The sequence below is a fragment of the Vespa mandarinia genome, chromosome 13 (genome assembly GCF_050613455.1).
Source record: "Vespa mandarinia isolate Hongniang chromosome 13, ASM5061345v1, whole genome shotgun sequence".
Classification (NCBI taxonomy): Eukaryota; Metazoa; Arthropoda; class Insecta; order Hymenoptera; family Vespidae; genus Vespa; species Vespa mandarinia.
Genome location: NC_140822.1, coordinates 1,058,683 through 1,082,500, shown reverse-complemented (window position 1 = coordinate 1,082,500; position 23,818 = coordinate 1,058,683). Strand labels below are relative to the sequence as shown.

General features: G+C 41.0%; 1 protein-coding gene across 17 annotated transcripts in view; it reads right to left on the bottom strand.

Moving 5' to 3' along the window:
- The window catches only part of LOC118444097 (uncharacterized), an 89,340-nt gene that overhangs the window by 19,427 nt on the left and 46,095 nt on the right, over positions 1-23,818 (bottom strand). For 10 of the 17 annotated variants that reach the window (XR_014982924.1, XR_014982929.1, XR_014982928.1 and 7 more), the window contains exons 2-9: positions 11,464-11,543; positions 10,365-10,400; positions 9,028-9,063; positions 7,458-7,529; positions 6,178-6,252; positions 5,234-5,287; positions 1,929-2,108; positions 453-558 (exon numbers count right to left, since the gene is read on the bottom strand). Coding sequence is in view for 2 of the 17 variants with exons in the window: in XM_085661132.1 (XP_085517258.1) it covers positions 453-558; positions 1,929-2,108; positions 5,234-5,287; positions 6,178-6,252; positions 7,458-7,529; positions 9,028-9,063; positions 10,365-10,400; positions 11,464-11,543 (639 nt within the window). In the remaining 15 variants the exon portion in view is untranslated. The remainder of the gene's footprint in view (positions 1-452; positions 559-1,928; positions 2,109-5,233; positions 5,288-6,177; positions 6,253-7,457; positions 7,530-9,027; positions 9,064-10,364; positions 10,401-11,463; positions 11,544-23,818) is intronic. The other 7 variants (XR_014982927.1, XR_014982930.1, XR_014982925.1 and 4 more) reach the window with 6 other exon arrangements.

The following is a 23,818-nucleotide window of genomic DNA, read 5'->3' as shown; positions in this document are numbered from 1 at the left end:
CAGTAGTTACGTTTAGTTCCGCCCACTCTGTGAACACTCGCGTAGACTTTGCTTTGGACTTCGTTTGCGAGCCGGAAAAATTTCCTAAAGAGATTTCTAGTACAGTATATAGGACCGTTAGATATAATTCCAGATTAATAACAAGATAGAACGGTGTAATACGAAAGTCTAATAAATTAACTTGCACCTATAAACTACTTCGAGTCCGATCACCTAAAATGTTCAAAAGATAGAGAGAGAGAGAGAGAGAGAGAGAGAGAGAGAGAGAGAGAGAGAGAGAGAGAGAGAGAGAGAGAGAGAGAGAGGGAGGGAGGGAGGGAGGGAGGGAGGGAGGGAGAGAGAGATAGAGAAAGAGGTCTAGAGATCGTTCTATCAGATCCCACAACCATTTATTCGCGATTGACAATTATTAAGATCGAAGCACGATCGATCGATGCGATTATTGAGCTTACCAGGCGGTCCAGGTGGACCAGGAGGACCTTCCAATATTCCCGTTGGAAATGGTTCGCCATTCATCGAAGTCGTCAGGCCACGATCTCCTTTATCTCCCTTGTCACCCTGTCGAAAACAAATCCACAATTCAGGTGCCGTTTCGTATCATGAAATTTATATCGACAGATTTTGTAATTGCTTTACGGTATAAACAGCAAATGTACACGTATACTGATGCAGACGATAATAATTAGGATGATTTAAATATTAGCGGGAAGAATAAAATAAATCCAATGATTAATCCAATGAGATATCCTGATTTTCCTAATGCAATCGAACTGATAGATCTTCGAGCGAAACACACGTGTGCTCCGTTAGTCGGAATATAATATTGGAGGAAGCGTTAAGAACGTTCGTGTATCGAAGTAAAATCTATCACGGAAGTAAATCGTTAACTGATGCTTTCAACGTTACATGTGAACACGTTCCCTATGCGTGGGCACGAATACTTTTAATAACGAAGCAAGCTGCGAAGCTATAAACGATCGTTATTTATTAAGAAAAAGGTGTTATACTTTCTCTACGTTTTATGCTATTGAATTTATTTCAATCGTCAAACTCGAAAATTTTTTTATCGAAGTAAAAAGAACGTAGGACAGAAATTGAGAAAGAAACGAAGATTGAATGGAGAAAGGGGGAGAGGCCCAGGCGTTATTTATGCCATTTTCTATCTGTCCCTAAAAATATCGGCATGTAAATTGCAAAGTTATGAAATATGCATTTATTCTTTGCGCGTTATAAGTCGGCCGCGCATTTTCCGGACGATATATCTTCGATGCGTTCGATGTGGCAAGTGAGTGCGGTTGACTTCGAAAGTCAAATATTTCCGGGGTAAACTCTCACGAGTAAACACTTCGTGATCGTGAATAGTTGATAGTTTTGGAACGTGCGAGTTCTCGACTTATTCGGCAAGCATATCAGACATTCGTTTGTGGAAACCTTACTTATGAAGTAAACGCGTACTTCAACGTTTGGTAAATATATTGCTTGGACACTCCCAGTCGCTTCATTTTCCCAAATGAGATAGAATAAGAAACTGCGAAGAACGGGAAAAGAACTTGATAATAATTTTTTAGAAAAAGACCGGTAATCTTCTTCGCGGAATGAAAGAAGGGAAAAACAGGAAGAAAGAAAAACAGGAAGAAAAAAGAAAAAAAGGTAAGAAGGATTGTCGAGATTATATAGATCGTAGAAATTTAAAGTTTTAATAAAGCTATTAAAGGGAGGATTAACGGAGAGATGGTAGTAGCTATATATCGCGATGCAACGATAATCGATATTCCGACGTTAATATTTCTAGGCCTTAGTCAGACGTAAAATTTTCCAATGGATTTCATCGAATTCATTCATTCGAAATTACATAGTATAGAGGAAAGAAAATATTTATGGAAAAATATGTATATATAAATAATAGGAAGAGAATACAAAAATGTTACCTTAGGACCCGGAAGTCCTGGAATACCGGATGGACCAATTGGTCCGATTGGTCCAGGCGCACCTTTTTCTCCCGGCGAACCGACTTCACCAGGAATCCCTTGTCTGCCTTCGTGTCCTGGGAGACCCTCTGATCCTGGTGGACCTGGTGGACCCGGTGGCCCGGGTTCTCCTGGCTCACCCTGTTACGTCCCAAGAGCGTTACGTCGTTACGGTTTTCCTCTGACGAGAGCCCTCGACAAGAGTGTCTCTCGGTGCTCGTCGGTTTTGTGCCACGGATGGATGGGACCGGAAAAGGAGCAGCAAGGCGTGGGTGTTGGTGAGCGTATAAAAGAGAAAGAAAGAAAGAAAGAGAGAGAGAGAGAGACAGAGAGAGACAGAGAGAGAGAGAGAGAGAGAGAGAGGAAGGGAGAGACGGAAAGGGAAGTATAAAATGTGAGAGAAATAGAGAATGGACGTGTTCCCGTATGTAGGATCGAAGGAAAAAGAAAATCTCGAGAAAAACCGTGCGTGGAAATCAATCGTGCGCTCCCAAGTGTATCGCTGAGTGTTCTGTCGAGCGAATAAAAGGACCGGCTCTCTTTTATAGATCATTTCGAATCGAACCTACGTCGATGGATCTCCTACGGCGAAAAAGCGGAGGATAACCGGTAATTAACTGAGTGCTCGGTCTATATATAATAAATATAAAGTGCGTTCAGCGTGTAATTAAAATCCCATGGAGAAGAAAATAAAACGAAATAAAAGAAAGTCTACACCGGACGAACCGATCTTGAATTAATCGAGTTTGCGATCGACGAAAAGATCGATTAAATCCGGCTGGAACGTATTCGATCGAGCGTGGATATTATATCGCGCGAGGATGGTAATAATAAAAAAATATTATATGTATATTCATCGACGTCGATGAAAGTAGAAACAAAAATTGCAATCTCATAGACAAGGTAAAGAGAGCTAGGAACGGTTACAGACACGCGTCGTATAACGAGAGTAGACGTATGAAAGACGACGGTACATGACGATACGCGAAGATAATGTGCGCACGGGCACGCTATGGTACATGTACGTACGTCAAATACAACATACCGGTGGCCGAGGAAACGAGGATGGATCACCCCTTCCTCCCTCCCGGCATCTATCGCAGGAGATAGCCTCCTATCTACGTTAGTAGTGTGCGTGTTTTGATTCTGGGTGTGTCTTGGTCTATGAACATCCGTGATAGATACGTAGGACAGATCGTGAGAGACGTCGAGTTCCACGCACGGAAAATACGGCATGCACGTTGCTTGATTATGACGATGTCGGTGGTTGCGGTAGTTGTGACGGTGAGGCTGCCATTGCCCTTGGAAAATATGTATATCGATTTGAGATCGCAGGTGTCGAACGAGTAGCCAATTTAAAAAATGGTCGAGTAATCGAACGAACGGACAAAATCGATCGTGCAGATGCAAAATGACATCAACGAAATGCAATAATATTTCCTGCCTGCGTGTGTAAACGAGCGAGCGAGCGAGCGAGCGAGCGATCGAGCGAACGAACGTATAATACATACGTACTTTTATATTCCTCGAGAAACAAAATCCAACAGATTAAAAGCTTACCGTTTTCTCCCTTATAGAATAATAATAAGTAATAATATTATCAAGGGGAAGTGTTTGATTATGTAATAAAGGGTGGCTATGGCTTTTTAAGAAAATCTGAATAGCTTTACCATCGACTCTGTTTCCTTCCACCATCGCTAGGAAGCATTACTTTCTCCAGAGAGTGATTCCGTTAATGAGCAAAACTACTCGTTACGGTAGTCTCCTTCTTTTATGTTCTTCTCCGTAAAAAGTAAATAATTCCGAGATATTTACGTTTGCCTCGGGAATATTCTCAACGAACGCTCGCTTCCTACTCGTTTTCTTTTTCTTATTTTTAATGGAAAAAAAAGCAAGAGAAGAATAGCGAAATAGAGAGATCTTTTTCTAAGAGTTATTCACAAAGTGCCATTTTCAAAAGATACATGCAATTCTAAGCTCTACCTATTTTACGTTCCTAAATACACAGAAATCGTCGCGTTGCAATCGTTTCTAGATATACACACACATACACACACACACACACACACACACACACACACACACACACACACACACATATATATATACATATACATATATATATGTATATATATATATATACACATCTATATATGCAACTAGCCGCAGGGAATCTAAGCATAACATAAACTACAAATTGTAAAAGTATTCATGCGATATGCAAACACGTTCGTTCGTACGAATGCGTTTGATTTCAAGTGAACCATAGTGTCTGTAGATCGGCCATGCGGGAAGAAGTGGTGGGAGAGGTAATGACAGAGAGAAAGAGAAGGAAAAATAAAGAGAGAAACAGAGAGAGTGAGATGTAGAGAGAGAGATAGAGAGATAGAGAGAGAGAGAGAGAGAAAGAGAGATAGGCAGAGAAAGGAAAGAGAGAGAGAGATTGGTTCTTTTTTTATCATCAGAAACCACAATTCGAGACGGTGAAATAAGGTGGATAAGTTTTTTTTTCTTTTTTTTAATTCTCTGGTAGCGAGCATAGAGATTCGTGCATGTCTTTTTATTAGTTAAAAACGAGCTTCAGAAAGTAGTAAAATTACGTAATGTTAAGCCGTATTAGCACGTAAATATTATAATTAGTATAATTTTTCACTAAAGATGTAAGACAAGTTTTCCTTATTTTTTCTTTCTTTTTTTTTCTTTTTTCGTGTGTTTTCTTTTTCTCTCTCTATACTCATTCCGTTCGGCTTTCCGAGCGCACGAAGCGTTTCCTTCCTTTATATTTTCACAACGAAATACAATTTTTCTTCTTTTCCTCTTTTCTCTCTTACCGTGGCGACGTTCAACGCGTTTAAAGTAAATTTATTCGACGAGCAGAGAGCCACGTTACGCGAGGTAGGTATATACATATAACCGTAAAAGGTTCCGACATGATAGAAGATAAAATAGCGTTGACTAGAAAAGTGCATAAAGTCGTCTGACTTTCCTTGATGTTTAAGATATAGGCCTTTATCATCAACGTCGAGTATACGATCCGTCCCGTACAGATCCTTTGATGAAATATTTCTAACGCGATAAAGTCAATAAATATCGTATACATCGATTATAATTGTATGAGTTTTGTAATAGTAATTTAGAATAAAAAAAAAGAACAAAAGCACGACGATCAAAAAGCCGAATGAATTCTACCAAATTGATTTTTCTTTGTAAAGAAGGAAAATTGGATCGTAAAAGGATGTGGAAAGAAGAAGAGCAGGCGCACTTACTTTGAGTTGTATGATGGTTTGCGTCGATATATTATGCCCTTGCTCCTGAAGTCCCTAGAAGTACGTCAACTACGGGTAAAAACCAAATCGCTACTAAACGGCAAAACGTAGGTCTGGCAGAAAAGAGGAACAACCTTCAAACGTTCGATCGTGTTTTTGTCGATCTGGGAATTTGAGATCAATAGGAATTACTGTTTACATCGAGGAGTCTAAGGTGAGGCTGATTGAGATTGTAGTTTGAAGGCGAGGGAATAAACAGTAGCTACGTAATTTTTTTTTTTTTTTTTTTTGCGGGATATCTCATTTTTCATCGCTCGCTCCAAATCCGCGGCATGCCCAGGTATATACCTAAATACTGTAACTTAAATTAAACACCATTACCAACAAAAGAAAAAAAAACCAAAGTAATAGAAAACCCAAGGATGATTCGTTTCGATCAAATCTATTTTCTACGATTGAAGTATTTTACTTTTATTTGAGAAAACACTTGTACAAGTTTTGATCGACGATTCCATCCTTGTGCATTCAACCATATAAACCAACGAAGAATACGCTACACCGAAAGCACCGTAAGAGGCAACGTCTAAAATGAACAGAACGATCCGGTTCTCGGATGGGAACTATGCTTCGTCAAGAGTTGGTAACAAAATACAAGGGATGTTTCGAAACATTGTATGGCGGTGATGTTGGTGATGGCTGTGAAGTGAGATAGAAAGAAAGATAAGACAGAAAGAGACAGAGGCAGAGAGAGAGAGAGAGAGAGAGAGAGAGAGAGAGAGAGGTGGAGAGAGAGAGAAAGAGAAAGGAAGAGAGCTTGTGTTGCATGATGTAGGAATAAGAAACAAGGAGTAGCGACGACGAGAGAGAGAGAGAGATAGAGAGAGAGAGAAGAGATCCAGAAGAAAGCGACACGAGCGTGTCGGCTTACGGAAGAGGCCGGTTACCTTCAGAGCGACGATTTCCGCATATCCGAGTGTCCCGCCACGGAGGGTCGTCACCGACCTCTTTAACCCCAATCCCTGTGCATTGACCCGTAGGTGGAAGGAAAGATGGTTTATTTTTTTTTGAAATCTCCATTGTCAGCCTAGATCGACTGCTCGTAGGGATTTTTTTTTTTTTTTTTTAATGTGGCCGCTTCGTCCACGCTCGAACGCACGTACGCGTAAAAATGAGAGACAGAGAGATAGACAAAGAACAAAGTATAAAGCAGAAGAAGAAGAAGAAGAAGAAAAAGGATAGCGCGTAGATGCGTTTTCGTGTAATCGACGAAGCGACGATTGATGCTAACGATCGATACGAGAGTATATGCATTGCGAGAATGGCGCCTCTGTAATAATATTTCGAACTGGGCCAATTTATTCTATTGCTTATTTCGATTGCATACTATTTCTATTTTGGTTGGATCCCATAACATGTTACAATGAAAGAGAGAGAGAGAGAGAGAGAGAGAGAGAGAGAAAGAGAGAGAGAGAAAGAGAGAGAGGGATTGAATAAATTTTGCCGATTGATTTTACGACTACTCGTTTACGTGAGACCTCTTACTCTGATAACCATAGCTATTAATTATCTTTATCTCTTAACAAACACGGAGGTACAATTGCCGCGCATCTCGTACGATCGTTAAATAATATGACATTTTGACAAGCGACAGACGGATGTATACGTCGATAATAAGGTGCTCTATAAATGAAAATATGAAAGTAAATTAGTGCACTCGTGAATGAAAATGTTTTTTTTTCTTTTTTCTTTTTTCTTTTTTTTTTTTTTTTTCATTGTTAGACACTGGAAATAATGTTGACTTGATGAAAGAAAAGAAAAATTATTAATTACGTTATTTATCTTATTCGAGAGAAGTTTAATACGAAAGAGACATCGCTTTACTCGTTACTACTTTTTACCTGCGAACACTTTCTCACAAAGATTTTCGCAACTTCACAGTGGTACATTGTACTCCCAGGCGTATAGCTTTACGCCAAGGAACGTAACGCGAATGAGAATTTAGCAGATCGGTCTCTAAAGGGCAGGAAACGAGCGACAAGAGCCGAGAAAGCGATACGTTTTCGTGTTAAAGCCCTTCTTTCGTGTGCCAAATCCTTAGGGTGTCGTTGCTATATATCCTATATACACGCACACATACACGCACATATATATATATATATATATATATATATATATATATATTTATGTGTATGTAGAGACACATTTACGTAACATAGGTAGGTACCTTTACTGCTGAGAAGACATCGAAGCCAGGGCTTCCAAGTTCTCCTTTTTGTCCTTTCTCGCCCGGTCGACCCTGCAAATGAACAACGTGAACGTGAAAAGAGATAATTAAAAGAAATTGCGAAACGTTACGTTACTTCTATAGACCATGGATATTGCGTTTTCGAGTGAAGGACTTTTTTTTACTTTCTAAATTTATCCAGAGAAATATTAAGATGAGAGGACATTTCCTCGGTAAGAGGAAAGGCTAATGAAATTTGTACGAAGGAACATATGATAAAACATTCCCTGAAACATGGTAGACATTGCATCGTCAAATTTTATGGTAATTACTTGGTAGATTCTTCTGAGGTAAGCACCTAAGTACACATTCGTAGTTTGCGTGGTCAGCCCGCGGCGTGTAGGTAGAGACAAGCAAAGAGGTACCGTCGAGCCAGTCGATCAAAGCCTTTTTTTTTCTTTTCCTCTTTTTCTCCCTTTTTTTCTTTCCTCTTTTATCCTCCTTCTCCTCTTCTTCTTCTCCTTTGTCCGTCCAGAAGACAAATATCTAGGAATATTTGCGATGCACTCGTCTCTCCAATTTCCGTTTGTTTATACGGGCGGAACGATGCGCTATCTTCGTTGTTCAATAAGAGAGATAGATAGAACTAGCGCATAAACGATCGTTTCTCTGGCTATATTCTTTTTTTTTCTTCTTTTTTTTTTTTTTTTTTTTTTTTTTTTGTTTTTTTTTTCCTTTCCATATCCGTGTATACGCATACACATGCAAATTCAGGACTGGTATGACACGATTCGGAGAGAACGAAATTCGATCACACGTCGATATCACTCGGCTATGTTTCTGGGGCTAAATTCATCGAAGCATAGGTGTGAATATCTGGATTTGATATTTAAATGAAAACACCTGAAGTTTTTTCTTTTTCTTTTTTATTTTCCCCACATACAAATCGGATTGTTCATCAGGATATAAATTTTTTACCAATCGTGTGTACTTCGAAATACTAATTTTTTCTTTTTTTCCCTTTTGAAAAGCTTATACCATTCTACGTTGAAAAGCAATCAAGATATTTGAGTGTTTCCATTGAAACGTTCCAATTTGTCTGCTCGAGAGAAGCAGGACATCCGGATATCAGATTTATCTGGTAAATTCGAGCGCGAAAATGGCCGACGTCGAGCGTGATCCGTCTTTCTATTGCTTTACACGTCCGATTGTCGTCAACGTCGAACATGTCCTTTCGCGTTGTTATTCCGACGTTCTCGCCGGAGGGACGGACAGAGAGTGAGAAGAAGCGGAGTGATCGACGTTTAATGAAATTTACTCGGTCTATCGGTACCTGTTGCGTTGTTAGGAAATTTCTTGGATCGAGGAAGGTGTCGAACGATCGACGAAAGATATAAATGAATTCGATCTACTCCAACAAACGCGTGATCCAAAATTTCCTATCTAGTTACGAACTTGGATCGAATTACCATTGTTACGAACAAAGACTTGGCTGAATCTCTTCTCGACGTGGAAAAGGAGTAAATTTATTGTCGAAGCCTCGAATCTCTCTACTTGCTGAGAAACTTACCGCATCTCCTTTAGGTCCGTCCAACCCGATAGGTCCCTGAAAGAAGAGACTGATTAGCGATGTTCGTCGCTTGACGATTTTAACGACGAACGAAGGAAAGTGAAAATCGAGTGGGCTGAGGCGCAGCCTTGAAGATATCATTCCTTGGCGTATATGTATATATATGTATATATATATATATATATATACACATATACATATATATACGTACATGTATGCATATACATATACATATACGTGTGTATACATATATATATATATATACATATATATGTAGATGAGCAAACGCGACAGAGATAGAGGCACCACTGAGAGTATGACGATAATAATCAAAATACGTATCCAAATACGACGGCTGTTAAATTCAATGTTCCATCGTTGATATCTCGTTTAAACGTGTCCTTTCACGTAAAATTCAAATATTGGCAGCGCAAGTCATGGCCGACTAGCTCGAATGACGATGCTGTTACGTCATCCATCGCCGTTATTATCGGCATTATTTCTCGGCTTTATGCTTCTCGCATTTATCAATTTTCAGTTATTGATGATTCTCGTCTATTTTCAGCTAAAGAGACATCCAAAAAGAAGGTTGAAACGTTTTGATGAACGTTAAAGTATCCGACCGATTATCGTCATTCTAAAAAATCGTTGTTAACAAATTCGAGTAAAACATGATATATGAATAAAATGAAAAGGAAGATAACGTAGTTTCAAAATTGTTAAATATGTTGAATCCGATACTATCTTTTCCAATACTGCTTCCATTGATAACATTCGTGCAGGTTGGGTTATTGATCGACACAATAATAACAGGAGTAGTAACAGCAGCGTTGAGTATATTGCTGTTTGAAGTGATAGTAGTATGAGCAACGCAATACGGGAAAGCCTTCATGGTGCCTACAACAAGATCTGTGAATTACTCTTGCGCTGCCAATTTCACAAACGAGCCAGCGTATTTGGAGACGAACGACATAATGTCATATCTAGGCGAATCGTACTGGGCTTTGTATATGAGTGCTTTGAAAAGAATCGAAGAAAGAAAGAAAGAAAAAAAATTAAAAAAATATGTGAGAGAGAGAGAGAGAGAGAGAGAGAGAGAAGATCGAAATTAAAAAAGGATGGCACGATCGATGAGGAAATAAGCTGGTTTAATGGATCGAAGCTGAAGAAAGAAGATTCGCAGCGTGATAAACGATAGAATCTGATGATTGCAATCACATAGACGATGAAAATAGAGAAAGAGAGCTAGATACAAAGAGCGACAAGACAGAGAGAGAGAGAGAGAGAGAGAGAGAGAGAGAGAGAAAGGAATGGAAAGAAAATAAAAAATAATATACCGGAAAACCGTTCTTGCCCGGCGTCCCGGCCACACCCTGTAAGAAGGGGTATAACAAATTAAAAACTCATTTACTGTGGAAAGGGATTAGGTACTCTCGCGCTCATGCAAAAGCATTTGTTCCGTGCTCATGAGTCGTGATCGCGATCCTATCATGTTGTGGATCGTACGGAAAACATAAGAGAAAGAGAAAGAGAAAGAGAAAGAGAAAGAGAGAGAGAGAGAGTAAGAGAGAGAGAGTAAGAGAGTAAGAGAGAGGGAGAACACGGCTAGTATCGAGTAGGTAAGTACGTACGTTCCGTTAAGGTGCAGGCCGATAATTATTCCGGCCAATTAGATATTCCCGCAGCGTGCAAACGTGCGGCCAATGCGCGACACGCGCTACCTCGACGTGGCCCTGACCACAGGATCTTGGATCGAGTGGCGAGCACCACAAAAAGAAAAATATAGAGAGAAAGAGAGAGAGAAAGAGAGAGAGAGAGAGAGAGAGAGAGAGAAAATTTTTGTTTTGTTCTTCGAAAGGATCGCGATAAGGCTGCTCTAGCAGCTGTATCAAAAGGATGATCGTTCGAAGGCACGAATTGGCAATCTCGTCTACCCGATCTGAAAACTACACGATACTTAATAATACGTTCTAGAGAAATAGCGATTGAATTTCTTTGAGATATAGGTGAGAAGAGAAAAAACTTTCTGATGGAGATGATTTGTCAACGTCCATTATAAAACCAAAGATGGTTTTCTTTTTGTTAACGTTGAAAAGGAGGTCCCTATTTTACCTGCTAATATAACCGGTATCTCTTGATTTATACGAAAGAGTGGAAGAAATGGTGGAGCGAATGGAGAAAAGAATGCTCGTCGTCCGGCTCTTCTTCCTTCCTTCTCCTCCTTCTCCTCCTTCTCCTCCACGCGATCAAGAGCGGCTCGTGTATACCGTTAGCTACTGTACTATGTCATGCTCGGGCATTTGCGGTTGTCTCTCTTCTAGAGTGCGTGTGTATTGGTGCGCTACGATAGGCTGGGAAGTGGTAAGGGGGTGGAGGAGTGAAACGTGCTTTTCGAGTGGCAGGGGTAGTCGATCGCTTTGGATCGAGAGCACTCACCGGCGGCCCGGGCTCTCCGGGTTCACCCTTTTTGCCCTTCTTTCCTTTTTTCCCTGGCGGACCTGGCTCTCCCGGTGGACCTGAAACATAGAAACCAAAGTCTCTTAATATTCCATTCTCCAAAATCAATGTCCTTTATTCGCAGTTCGGTGTTCAATTGTTCGTAGTTCCATCCAAAGTACTAGCCAAGAAGTTCATCAAAGTTTTTAATCTCGAATATGACTTTTCTCTCTTTTTCTCTTTCCTCGATCGAAGAATGCACTATTGCATTCGAATGCGATTCTTCATTTCTTCCGAGAGTGGATGAGAACTTTGAGACCCGTGCAAATAGACGTTTTGTGCGAGATACCGAGATATCACGTTCGTCCATCTCCAAAATTGAAAGAACTCTGAGCGACGATGGGCGATTGATACCTATTTCTCTTTCTCTCTCTCTCTCTCTCTCTCTCTCTCTCGCGAACGTAATTCCGAGAATCTTTTCTCTTCTAAAAATCAATAATGAAATCTAAGAGAAGGGGGACGTGATAAAAAGAAAGCACGTAACGAGTGATTCATAACGGTCACTTATTATCAATCGAATCACGAAAAATGGTTTGGTTCGTCGTTCTGGCGTATCGTTCGAGTGCGAAAACGGTGATTGTTCGGAGGACCGTCGGTTGGTTTATTTCGATTTTGCTTCGGTCCCTCTTTGGAGGATATGACGTCATCCCCTCGGAATATTGCCGCCAGCGATAAATGGAAAATAAAAGAAAGAGATGAGGCTCCCGCCCTGTCGAAATGTCCGAACGCGTTCTCATCCTCCTTCTCATGACTCTGTATTCGTCGTAGCCAAGAGTGCTTTGCGTCCTCTGCTCCTGACCAGCCCCAGAACAGGCTGGGAATAAATCTCGATTGAATTATCCCCTGAGAGAAATAGAGAGAGAGAGAGAGAGAGAGAGAGGGGGGGAGAGAAAGAGAGAATCCCCGACTCTAAACGAGTCGCTTGTCCCGGGCCGGAAATCAGAATAACGCACGTGACGAGAGGGAACACGGTATCTACCGTCCTTTTCGTTTCCCTTTGTGCAAAAGAGAGACATTCAATGGGAATATTTTTCTTCACCTTTTCCATCGAAATAGATTATCCCATAATTAACTCGCCTTTCGCCGCTTTTCGTCCATGAAGAATAAATTCCTAGCGATCCCAAGAGAATTAGAAAATTAATTGAAACTGCGAGAGGTAGAAGAGAACCGTAATGCAACTGATCCATAGTTGATTTTAATCAACTTGGGGAAGGAAACCTCTTGAAGAAAATTACGTTTGACCTTAGCATGTGTTGGCGATCTAGAATGGTTGGTACATTCGCGTGTTGAAATAACGCGTACGTGCCGATCCTTTCGCTGTAGCGCACTTGTCAGCGACAGCTGCCGTGTACTTAACGTATACCGACGTGAGTGCCACTAGGGTACGGTCACTCGACGATATCCGAAAGAGGAGAAGCGAAGCGTAGATACGAGCAAGAAGAGGAAGAGAAGCAGGAGGAGGAAGAGAGACACACAAATGGTGTATTCATGTGCGAGGCATTTGTCCCTTCCTGGATTATCGTAGGTGATCGAGAGGGAAGGCATCTGGCTGAACGATCGTCGAGTCTCCAAGAATAAAAACGGAGCCGTTCGTCGTATCTCCTGTCATAACGATTATCCCCAACGAGACGACCAGGATGAGCAGATCTCAGTTTCGAAATCGAGCATTAAGTCGTGCTCGTTCTTGTCTACTCTCATACGAGATGGAGCATAAGACGATTCGATGAAAATTTTTCTTCGATTTTACTTCAATCGTGACAATAGAAATGAGGCGTTGGAAATAATTAGATTTTCGATCGATTATATAATACTTTCTATCGAATGATATAGAGAAAAGCTCTCGGAGCGTTTACTTTTGTTTAGAAAGCTTTGTGCTTAGGGATATAGTCGACTTCCAAACGCTTAGCAGCACTCGTCGAGTGTACCACGCTCTCTCAGCTCAAGCGTACTCGTCGAGAAATACTGGGAATAACGAGGAAAGTTGCGTGAAACAAGCGAATGATTTCGATCGTCCTTTTCATTTACTGTTCAGAGACTGAACGTACTCGTACTGAAATTCTCTACTTCAGAGTCTACCATTAACAAAGTGATCTCGCTTATTGTTAGTGGATAAAAATCAGAGTTGATAGAAAGAGACAGAGAGAGGAATGAGGAACGAAGAAAATCTCTTGTCGCCTTGTTTGCCGTCTCAGCAGCAAATACTAGCGAGTGCGAGAGAGAGAGAGAGAGAGAGAGAGAGAGAGAGAGAGAGAGAGGGAAAAGAAAGATGGAAGAGGATGAAGTTTAAGTGGTGGTAGAAGCGAAGAAAGGCGAGGAGTCTAGACAAGACCAAAATACACGTTTGGTGCGATACAATAAAACTCGAGTTTCTCGACTCTCCGTATCTATCTCCTTCTGTCTTAAAGATACTTATGAGAAAGAGAAAGGGAGACAGAGGCTCGGTCAAACCTCATGGATATCTCATGCACGGATAGGAATGAGATCAACGCGACGTTTTGGCAGAGTTCCGAGACCGGCTGACTCCAGGGCACTTTCGCGTGCTCGGCCACGTCGAGAGAACCTTTTTGTTTACAAAATAGACTTTGCCGAATAGAAAGCACGCGAACGACTGGCGTTACTTCCATGTGATTAAGCCTCTTGCTCCGCTTTTGCCATCGAGCGTGCTCGATCTTCCATAGGTAGCTGACTCGTGCGATCACGGAGCTTGGACGTGCTCGTTTTTAAAGTCGATCTCGTTGAAACGATTCGAGTGGTATGAGAGATAAGAGTACTTTGATGTCGACTTGTTCGTCGATTTTGTCGACCGCCACATCCTTTTCTTCTTTTCTGTCATTTTATAAGGCAATTAACTATGAACGAAGTCCTCTGACGAGCTAATTCTTAGGTATTTCTAGTTGATATGTAAATTTTCCTTCTTCTTCTTCAAAGTTTTTGCAAAGCTAATCGCAAGGATTTTTTTCCCAACACCAGCGTAAGTTCTAATTAACGCTTGACTCGAGATATCCACGCATGGAAAGTACACTCCGGTGTAAAAGCTCGTTATTTCCGAGCGGTATCGCGTTAAAACTTCGTCCTTAATGCAATTTATATAAAATGCAAAAAACAACGTCATATGAAAGCATCGAGCACGTCCGTTATCTTTTATTGCATAATTACCTCATCGCGTGAATATGTTCTCTTCAATATCATCGATGAGAAACCATTTACACTTTCGATTCGCTCCATTTCCCTATCGGTTTCCTATTCGTAGATTCTATAACTACTTTGGCGTCGGTTCGTCGATCATTTATCTCTTCGACCAACGTAAGATCAAACTCGCATCGTTTCCCTTTAAAAGTTAATTCGAGCGCATACATATTACATGTTCTGTGCGGGCTCGGCGACAGCAGGAACAGTTGGCCATCATTAATCACACGTTGAACAAAGTCTCAAAGCTTTTTTATCGTCGTCGAATGCAAGCTTTTTATAGCTCGAAAGGGAGGGAGGTAGAGAGAGAGAGAGAGAGAGAGAGAGAGAGAGAGAGAGAGAGAGAGAGAGAGAGAGAGAGAGAGGGTTGAAAATTCGATGCCTATGAAGTATGTAACTTAGACGATAATTGACGTTACTGGTGAACGCACGAATGAGAGACACTGTTTATCGTCGAAGAGTTGGGCGGTAAAAGGAGTAGAAGAACGGGTAGACAGGTCGGTGGGGACCTCACATGTCGCGGCCGCGGGCCAGAACGTGCAGCCTCTCCGATTCCCGCCCCGGTAGTTTGCCATGATTGAGATACATAATCGGTACTCCCATGACGATGCATCCTACCTATAGGACACTCATCTCCGCATGACTCGCGTGCGCTCACTTCCTCCTGTTTCTTTCCTTGAAAATGATCGAAGAAAGACCAGATTCCAATGACATCAATTACTATGATTGTTCGACATCAAGCCATCGACGATTTCACGGACAGAAGTGGCTTGTCCACTCTCTAAAAGACCAACCACGATGTTCTTGGAGAAGTCGAACGTACTCGACAACTTGTTCGTTTTGTTAATATAATCTCAAATATTTTATTGGACTATAACATGTGTGTCATTCGAAACTTTTATATCCTGTGACATACACACACACACACACACACACACAGACACACGTATATACATATCTTGGTAGTCAGTTTTTTCTAAGGATATCAAGCAAATAAAGAGATCAATATTTAATACTCGCGTTCTCTCTCTCTCTCTTTTCTCTTTCACGCAACGTCAGTCAATAATTTGGTAGCGTTGTTCGGGTTTGCGAGAGCATCTAAGAGAATTTGGCCCAAGATTGATTTACTTTCCTTTTTTTTCCTATCCCATCGTCCTTCTCTCTCTCCTTTTACCTCGCCCAGCGGTAGTCCCGTAGGTCTTCCCCTTTAAATCATACTTGTCGTCCGCAGGATGAATACCAGTGTGGACGAACGAGACCGCCGGGTATGCGAGAAGGAAGGGCGTAGTCGATTTCTACAGCTACTATAACCGTGATCGTGTTGCTGATCTTGCCCGCTACCGTACTGATATATATACGTTCGTAAGTGAGACAGAAACAAAGAGAAAAAAAGGGATTCGTGTTCAGCGTGAATGAAGGACACACTGGATACTACAAGTTACATCGAGTAATAGTTAACGTACACATGACCATTAGCAGCTTTATCGGACGCGAAACGACGAGTCGGTGGCTTGGCATAACCGATGCGGCTGCCGCGGATTTCACTTCTGGAATTTGTGTCGCGGGAGCTTTAATGCGTTCACCGGATGCGTGTGGTCCCAGCGATTCGATTTCCACGCAGTCACGAGAGCAAGAGAGGGCTGCTTCGTATCGGTGATATCTACTTCTCATTCTCCTTTTCTATCAATGGCGTAGGCATCGCTTATTCGATCAGTTTCTGTTCCTTTTTTCTTTTTTTTTTTTTTATCTTTCCACTATAAAATTCCGATCGGTTTTTCAAATTAGAACACGGTTCAGGGACGCGCGCCGAATGAAAAAAGCTTTACGTGACGGTGATGAAATCTAACGAGATTTTACGAATCACCATGTCGAGTTCGGGCTTATCCGATGGATCGAAAGCTCTTCAAACGTGCTGTCTTTTTTTAGTTTTTTTTTCCTTTTTCTTTTTTTTTTTTTTTTTTTTTTTTCTTTTTTTTTTCTCTAAGTACGCCTCTTTCATATGTCCGCTGGTATGACAACATAAAGTATAACGATGTACCGTTTTCCAAATAAGCCGATATAAATTTGAGATTTTACAAGAAATTTAGAACCGATAAGAACCGATTTTATCTAAATCGACTTGATCGGATTAAACTGGAAAAAAAATACTCGATAATCATATTGCTTTTTTATGACAAAGTTATCCTATGTAATCTTAAGAAGATGTTAAGAGAAGGAAGAAAGAAAATTGGTTGGTAAAAGGGGGTAGGTATATGCAATGACCGAGTAATAATCATATAATTACAAATGGTTGAATTGAGATAATCTAGTAAAGAAGGGACGAAGGGAAGATGAAAGGATCGGGACCACCCTCGAGAAGGAGACCGTTGCCAGTACTGTGTCGGCCACTTTTGAGTCTGCTCGCAACAAACTTTATAAGGTATAACTTATAATCCGAGAAACGAATTCCAGGCCTTCTGGTTTGATTCTAAACCGTAGCTGCAGCCCCAACCTGCCCAGCAGGAGGTTCGCAAGAATACGAGGACCGCACGCCGTGAGGCACAATGAGAAGACGTTGTAGCTTCGTCTTCCTCCCTTCTCTATTATCTGCTCCCTCCTTTTCAATTGTTTCGCTCTGCTTTGCTTTCCTAGACGCCATTCGTCTGAAACCCGAGACGACTCGTTCTCTCCCTCTGTCCTATTCTTTCCTCTTTCAGTCCTTTTTCTCCTTTATTTGAAATATTCATGATTTTCTCAGTCTCTCCTGTTACTAAAGAAAGTTGATAATGGCAAGATTTCGATGCTGGTCTTCTTCCATTTCTCCGCGCGCGCGCGCGCGAGAGAGAGAGAGAGAGAGAGAGAGAGAGAGAGAGAGAGAGAGAGAGAGAGAGAGAGAGAAACTATCTGTACTCTTTCATTATTTACCGTAATGAGTTCGTTAACGCGTTCACAGTTTCGAAAAGGAGAAAAAGTATTTTTACCGAGAGAATTGGCGAGGTTGGATTATGGAAAGTTAACTAGTTAACAATGAGAACGATAAATCTACTTAAAAATAAGCAGTAAGAACGTTTAAGGATAGTTAGCGAAGATGGGATAAAAAAATTACGAATAAACAGATGGGGGAAAATAAATTTTAATAGGGAATAAATTCGATCGTCTCCTAGCAGGTACCGACAAATAAAGAAGGAAAAAGGTAAAGGGGAAAGGTCGTAATGTCAGCAGAATGGCCCGTAATGGTCCGGCAGAAGACATAAGTGGCCGAGTTATCATATTGGTCGGGTAATTTTCAGGTATACGAAGAACTTGGACTCGTGCCCGACAACGACGTCGACAACCCTTGGACTCGTAGTCGTTCACCATGCCCGACGCTTACCGACCGATCCAGTCCCTTCCTCTTTCCTCAAAGGCCGAACCCTAACGGAATACCGGAATGGAGCGCCCACGTTCGTCCTCCTCGCCCACATGTGTACTGGGCGAAACTTCTCTCTTTCTTCTTCCTTCTTATAAAAGATGTCGGGCAATCTGGCGTTTTCTTCAAAGATTTACGTACTCGACGACAATGAACTCGTTATCCCACGCCCGGACAATTTTCGATTACACGCAAATTTACGCCCTTTATCCAGCAAGAATTAGAGTATTATATATTTTTCTTATTTTAATTGTGAATTTTCACAATTAGAATAAGATTAGAATTTGAATCGGAAACTATCGGATGCAGTGTCGGGAGACATATGGGGAACATTGTCCCGCTTATTAGCCTTGTTAGTCGTTGAGAATTTAGTACAGGCTATAGACTAATTAGAAGCTCTTATCTTCTTGCCGATATTACATGCCGAGAGGTATTACGCGAACATTCTACGTATGTGCATACCTACGTTCCTACCATTTCAACTACACATTCCATCAAATCTATGCGCTTCGAATAACTCATAATCGAGGGGAAGAATAAATGTGAAACGGCAAGAGACCTTTTTTATACCTTCTCCCTTTTCCTTCCTTTTTTTCTTTTTCCCTTTTTTCTTTCTTTTTTTTTTTCTTTTTTCTTTTTTTTTCTTTTTTTTTTCTTTTTTTTTCTTTTTTTTCTTTTTACAACGGACTAAGAATTTTCTTCCCTGTAATACTTCCGTTAAAATTTCAACTGAACGAAATGCCATGGGATGTTACATACAACCTGCAAATTCATAAACTTCTAATCTCGGTAAAAGCTTTTCAGCATTTGCCGTTTTCCCTGAAGGTAAAGAGGCGACGGTTTCTTTTTATACAGGCGAGGCGTTTTCTTTAAGGAAGATGTAGCTTCACGATACCTGCATCGCCTTTCACATTTTTCCTTATTTCCTGAATACAATGCCGCTAGGTAAGAAAATGTTATGCATTCGTCGTGCTTATACTCATAGGAGCATATCTTTTATCTTTTCACGAGGATGATACAGAAAGGAAAGGACCGCGTTGTCACGTTCGATTCGACCTGTTTGCTTCCTTCGACTCGATGATTCCGAAAAGCTTCGCGTGAAACGATGCTTCACATTATCGTTTCGTTCGGCGCAATAACGATGCATTTCGCTGGCATTACTCGATTTTAACATTTCCTTTTCTTTCTCTACTTGTTGCTACACCCTCTTTCTTTTTCTCTATGAAAGTAAAGTGTTTTGTTGATTTTTTTCTTTTCACTCTTTTTAAGTCCCTCCTGTGTTCTCAGTCCACGTAAACTCTTTGAACATTTGCCGTCCCTCTTAATGGTACACGGCCCAATTAGACGCGTCCCACTTGGAAACAGATCGTTTCTGTCGGTCGTTAAAGTCGAAACGATAGTAGAAAAAGAGGTGGGACGACGGCTCGAAATCGACGGAGATGGTAATCATTATGTAGAGAGAGAGAGAGAGAGAGAGAGAGAGAGAGAGACAGAATGGAAGATGGAAGAGTGCGAGATTATGGTGAGTGGAACGAGCAGAGTGGGAGGTATGAATGATACGAGGTGTGAAGTTACATGTCGAGAAGAGGAATTCACGAATGGGCGCGACGCAAGAGAGAGAGAAAGAGAGAGAAAGAGAGAGGGAAGGTGAAAGGACCAAGAGAAGAGACAATATTTATGCGTCTGACCAGAGTTTCGTCTCGGTTTCTCGAGTTTTAGAGAGGAACGGACGAATGCATGGGTGGATGCGTTTATTACGAAGAGTGTGAGAGAAAAGGAGGGAGAGAGAAAGAGAGTGCGAGGAGAAGGAGATGAGGGTAGAGAGGATGCATGCGGTAAGGCGACCACGAGCAAGTCGATGGAATATCCACACGTAGACCGCCTGCCTGTGGTTTGGCATTGTGTGCGAGCGAAGAGGTATAGCTAAGCTTGAGTTCCCCTATCTGCGTCTTTCTCTTTCTCTCTTTCTCTCTTTCTCTCTCTCTCTCTCTCTCTCTCTCTCTCTCTCTCTCTCTCTCTCTCTCTCTCTCTCTCTCTCTCTCTCTCTCTTGCGGTTTGCAGCGGCCAACGGAAGGCAAGTTAACGTGGGACCGGTTAATGGGCAGGTATTTTAACACCATCTCCGTAGAACTTCTCCGACTGGACAGAAAGACGCTTCTACGAAATTAACGGGTGGCCTTTGAGACTCTTCGATTCCCTGTGTGGATCCGAAATGGAATGCGCGAATTGAACAGATTTATTTCGATTAAAAAAGAAAAAAAGTTGGCTCGTTTTTTTTTTTTTAATCTTTTCCATTGACCTGAATTAATTGATTGCCCTTTAACCACACGAGAGATTTCCTTTTTCTCTTTTTTTTTTTTTTATGGATTTGTTACTTTTATCACAATTAATGTCGAGCGTATTATAACACTAGACAAGCTTCTGAACTTCCGGGCCAAACCGCCGACAGATTCAAGCCATTAATAACTCAATAAGACGTCGCGAAGTTTCTCCCGGAGCATGACAAGTTCAAGAAGATGAGTTAGCGTGTAGCCGGTTAATGAGAGAAGCCACGGTAACGGTAACCTTTAAGCAATTTAGAAGGTGCCTGTCGTGAAATAATGAGAAAGTTATTGCAGCGGACAGTCCCTCCCGCACTTTTGGTCCGCGCCAGTTTGAACCTACTTTGCTGAATAACCGGAATAAACTTTTCATTTTCGCGATAACAACTTGCTATCCTAGTTCCCATAATTGAAACGAATTTTCAGACAACTTCCGAATTTGCAAACAAACGATATAGAGTATAAGAGAGAAAGAGAAATGCAGATAACGAGCTGTTCTAATAGTTCCCAAGTACAATGCGGATCTTTATTGTAGTACGCTTTGTACGCTTATCTAAGCTCCAACTAACTCTGATATTCGAAGAGAAAATAGAAGGATAAGGATGAATTTTGGATCACAAGGTTCTTCGATTCTCTTTCAGAGTTATTTACATGCCATTTATTTTTTGACGAGAGCCGGAGAAATTGAAATTTTAGATATCTTAGATACCTAGATCGCAATTGCAACTTTGTTCGATCGTGAACATTAAACGACGCGTAAGCGTTTAAGTTAACGACGAGTAACTTTCGAAATTCAGCAACTGCAGTTTCCAGCCTTCCATCTTTAGCGGGAAGGAACTTGCAGTGAATCCGATTGATCGTATCAAGTTGAAACAACGAACGAGAAATATCGAACATGTTCGATTTTTTAAGTTTACACCAAAAGGGCCAAAGGAATATAAATTTGACGCGGTCCTTTTTGTTCGGACGCTTTCGTTCCTGTTAGAGAAATCGCAGGAAAAAATTCAGCTATCTGTTGGGAGGATGTAGAACCTTTCTAGACTAGTTCCAAAACTGGAAGCAACTTTTTTATTGCTCGCTTGGGAAAGAAAGATGGTGGAGAGGGGAGGGGGTAGAGAGAGAGAGAGAGAGAGAGAGGGAGCGAAAGTCCTGCCTGTTTTTTGCCAGGCGTGAAAACTGTCACGCGTTTTATATAACACCGTGAGAAGGGTTGTTCTCCAGAAAACAAGTTGATGATTAATGTCCCGTCCAAGGGAAACAAGAGAGAAGTTTTTAATTAATTTCTCAGCATTGTTTGTTTTATCGTGTCTCTACTATCGTCAACGATAAGAACACGTGATTCTATTGTTTTAATCCAAGTTGTTGGTACGCCACGGAATATTTCGCGAGGATGTTAAAAATATCTAAAGATCAATAGAGATATTCTTAAAGTATATGAAAGATAAGGCGTGTGAAATAACGGACGTCAATGTCCGTGAGACTAAGAGGCGAACGAAAATTCGATCTTCCTTCGTTTTGCGCGGTAAATTTGTCAGCTTCGTGCGTTTGACTGCGGCCAGTTTCTCGGACCAAAGAAGAGGAGAGGCGTGAAAGTGAGACACTTTAAAAATATGTCTGCTACGTTAGGAGTACTCATCAGGCATTTCTGGCTGGGCGCCACTACGACGTTCCACGACGGATACGTATTCCGTTCGATATAAAGGGTGCTTCTAAAGTGAATACTTTGCTTTTTTCTTTTTCTTCTTTTTTTTTTTATTTTTTTTTTTGCTTCTTTTTTCTATATTTTTTTTTTTTTCTTTTTTGGAACGTTTCATTCCATAGAATGTTGTATTATAATTAGCAACGAATTAACGATCATACGAAAGATTTATTGTATTGAATCGACACATGTGTGTTCGAACAGTGTTCACGTTCGTTGTAGATTATAACAGCATGGAGCACAATTTGATTAAAGTGGAATATAGAAATGTATCGTTGAGGATAGAGTCAATTTTGGAACACCCCTTACATAAATGGTGCTCGAACAGGGAGCCAGTTCGAGATGTCGACGACTAACCTTCTAATGACTCGTGACACGTCGCGAAATAGCCTTCGCGTGCCAGCCTGCGATGCATGAAAAAGAACGAAAACGAAGAGAGAGGGGAGAGAGAGAGAGAGAGAAGAGAAAGCACGAAACAGAGTAAAAGGAGGGGAGCGAACAGTCCTTTGAAGGAGCTTTTATTATGCGCGTGTTATTTCGACAGTAGTAACCACTGACCTTGCTTCTCGTCTCGCGACTTCCTCGGCTGCATTTCGGTGACGTTGAGATAAATTTAGAAAAAAAGAAAAAAAAAAAAAAAAAAAAAAAAGAGAAAAGAAAAAAAATAAAAAGAAAGAAAATAGAAAAGAAAAAAAATAAAAAAAGAAGCAGAAAAAGAAAGTAAACAAAAAAAGAAATAATCGAATACGATGACTATCGCGTTATCGAAAAAATATAAGATTACAGAATATTTACAGAATCGAATGTGATAAAGGATATAATGCGTAAACGTTTCCGTAGACGATTGAAGCCGCACGAGAACTCATAAATTATCTCAATCGGGCCACTTTCCAGAACGGACGAGGGCCCGAGTCACGTAGTTCGCGCGACTATCATACGTGTTTCTCTAATTGTAAGTGGCACGCGACGAGCTCACCGGCAATGCTCTGCTTTGTTCGCTATTATACGCGATTAGGCACTTAGGAAATCGGTGCTGGCTGTCGTCGCTTCCGTGGCTTATTCCATATCAACCAGTAGGCCGATTCAGCAACGTGCACGGAACGTACGTAATCTAGCGATGATGTCGTGCACGGAATTCAACGTTCTCTGTTGCTGTTTCTGCTGACCATGGCAAACGACCAACGTACACAACCTATTGTGTCGAGGAGAAGAAGAGAGAGAGAGAGAGAGAGAGGAGCGCGAATGGAACATCGCGATACAATGCGTACAATGAATCTCATTGTATGAACGCCCAAGTAAATTCCCAGAATGTTAGGGAACTACCGCTTTCGTTTCGAGGATGCTTCACAACGAAATTCGTACTGCGTTTTTGTCGTCCGAGAGCCTACGGGAGACTGTATTCAATTTTCTCTAGAATGAAAGTAAAAAGGGAGGACAGAAAGAGAGTCTCCAGGGAATCTAAAGAGTCATCTCTTCCTCTCTTTTCTTTCATCGTATCAAGTAAGTCTGACAAATTGGTTAACTTCTTTTCAAAACGATTCGACTGTCAATTTTATGTGAAACTCTGACGATTACAATGTCGTAAATCTTGTTAGTTACGAAGTCTGACCTAAAAGATTTCGATCAAATACGTACACGTTTGTAATTCATTTGCCTTACTTGATCGTCCCAAAGTTTGAAAGTTTTAATATGTTTCGAGAT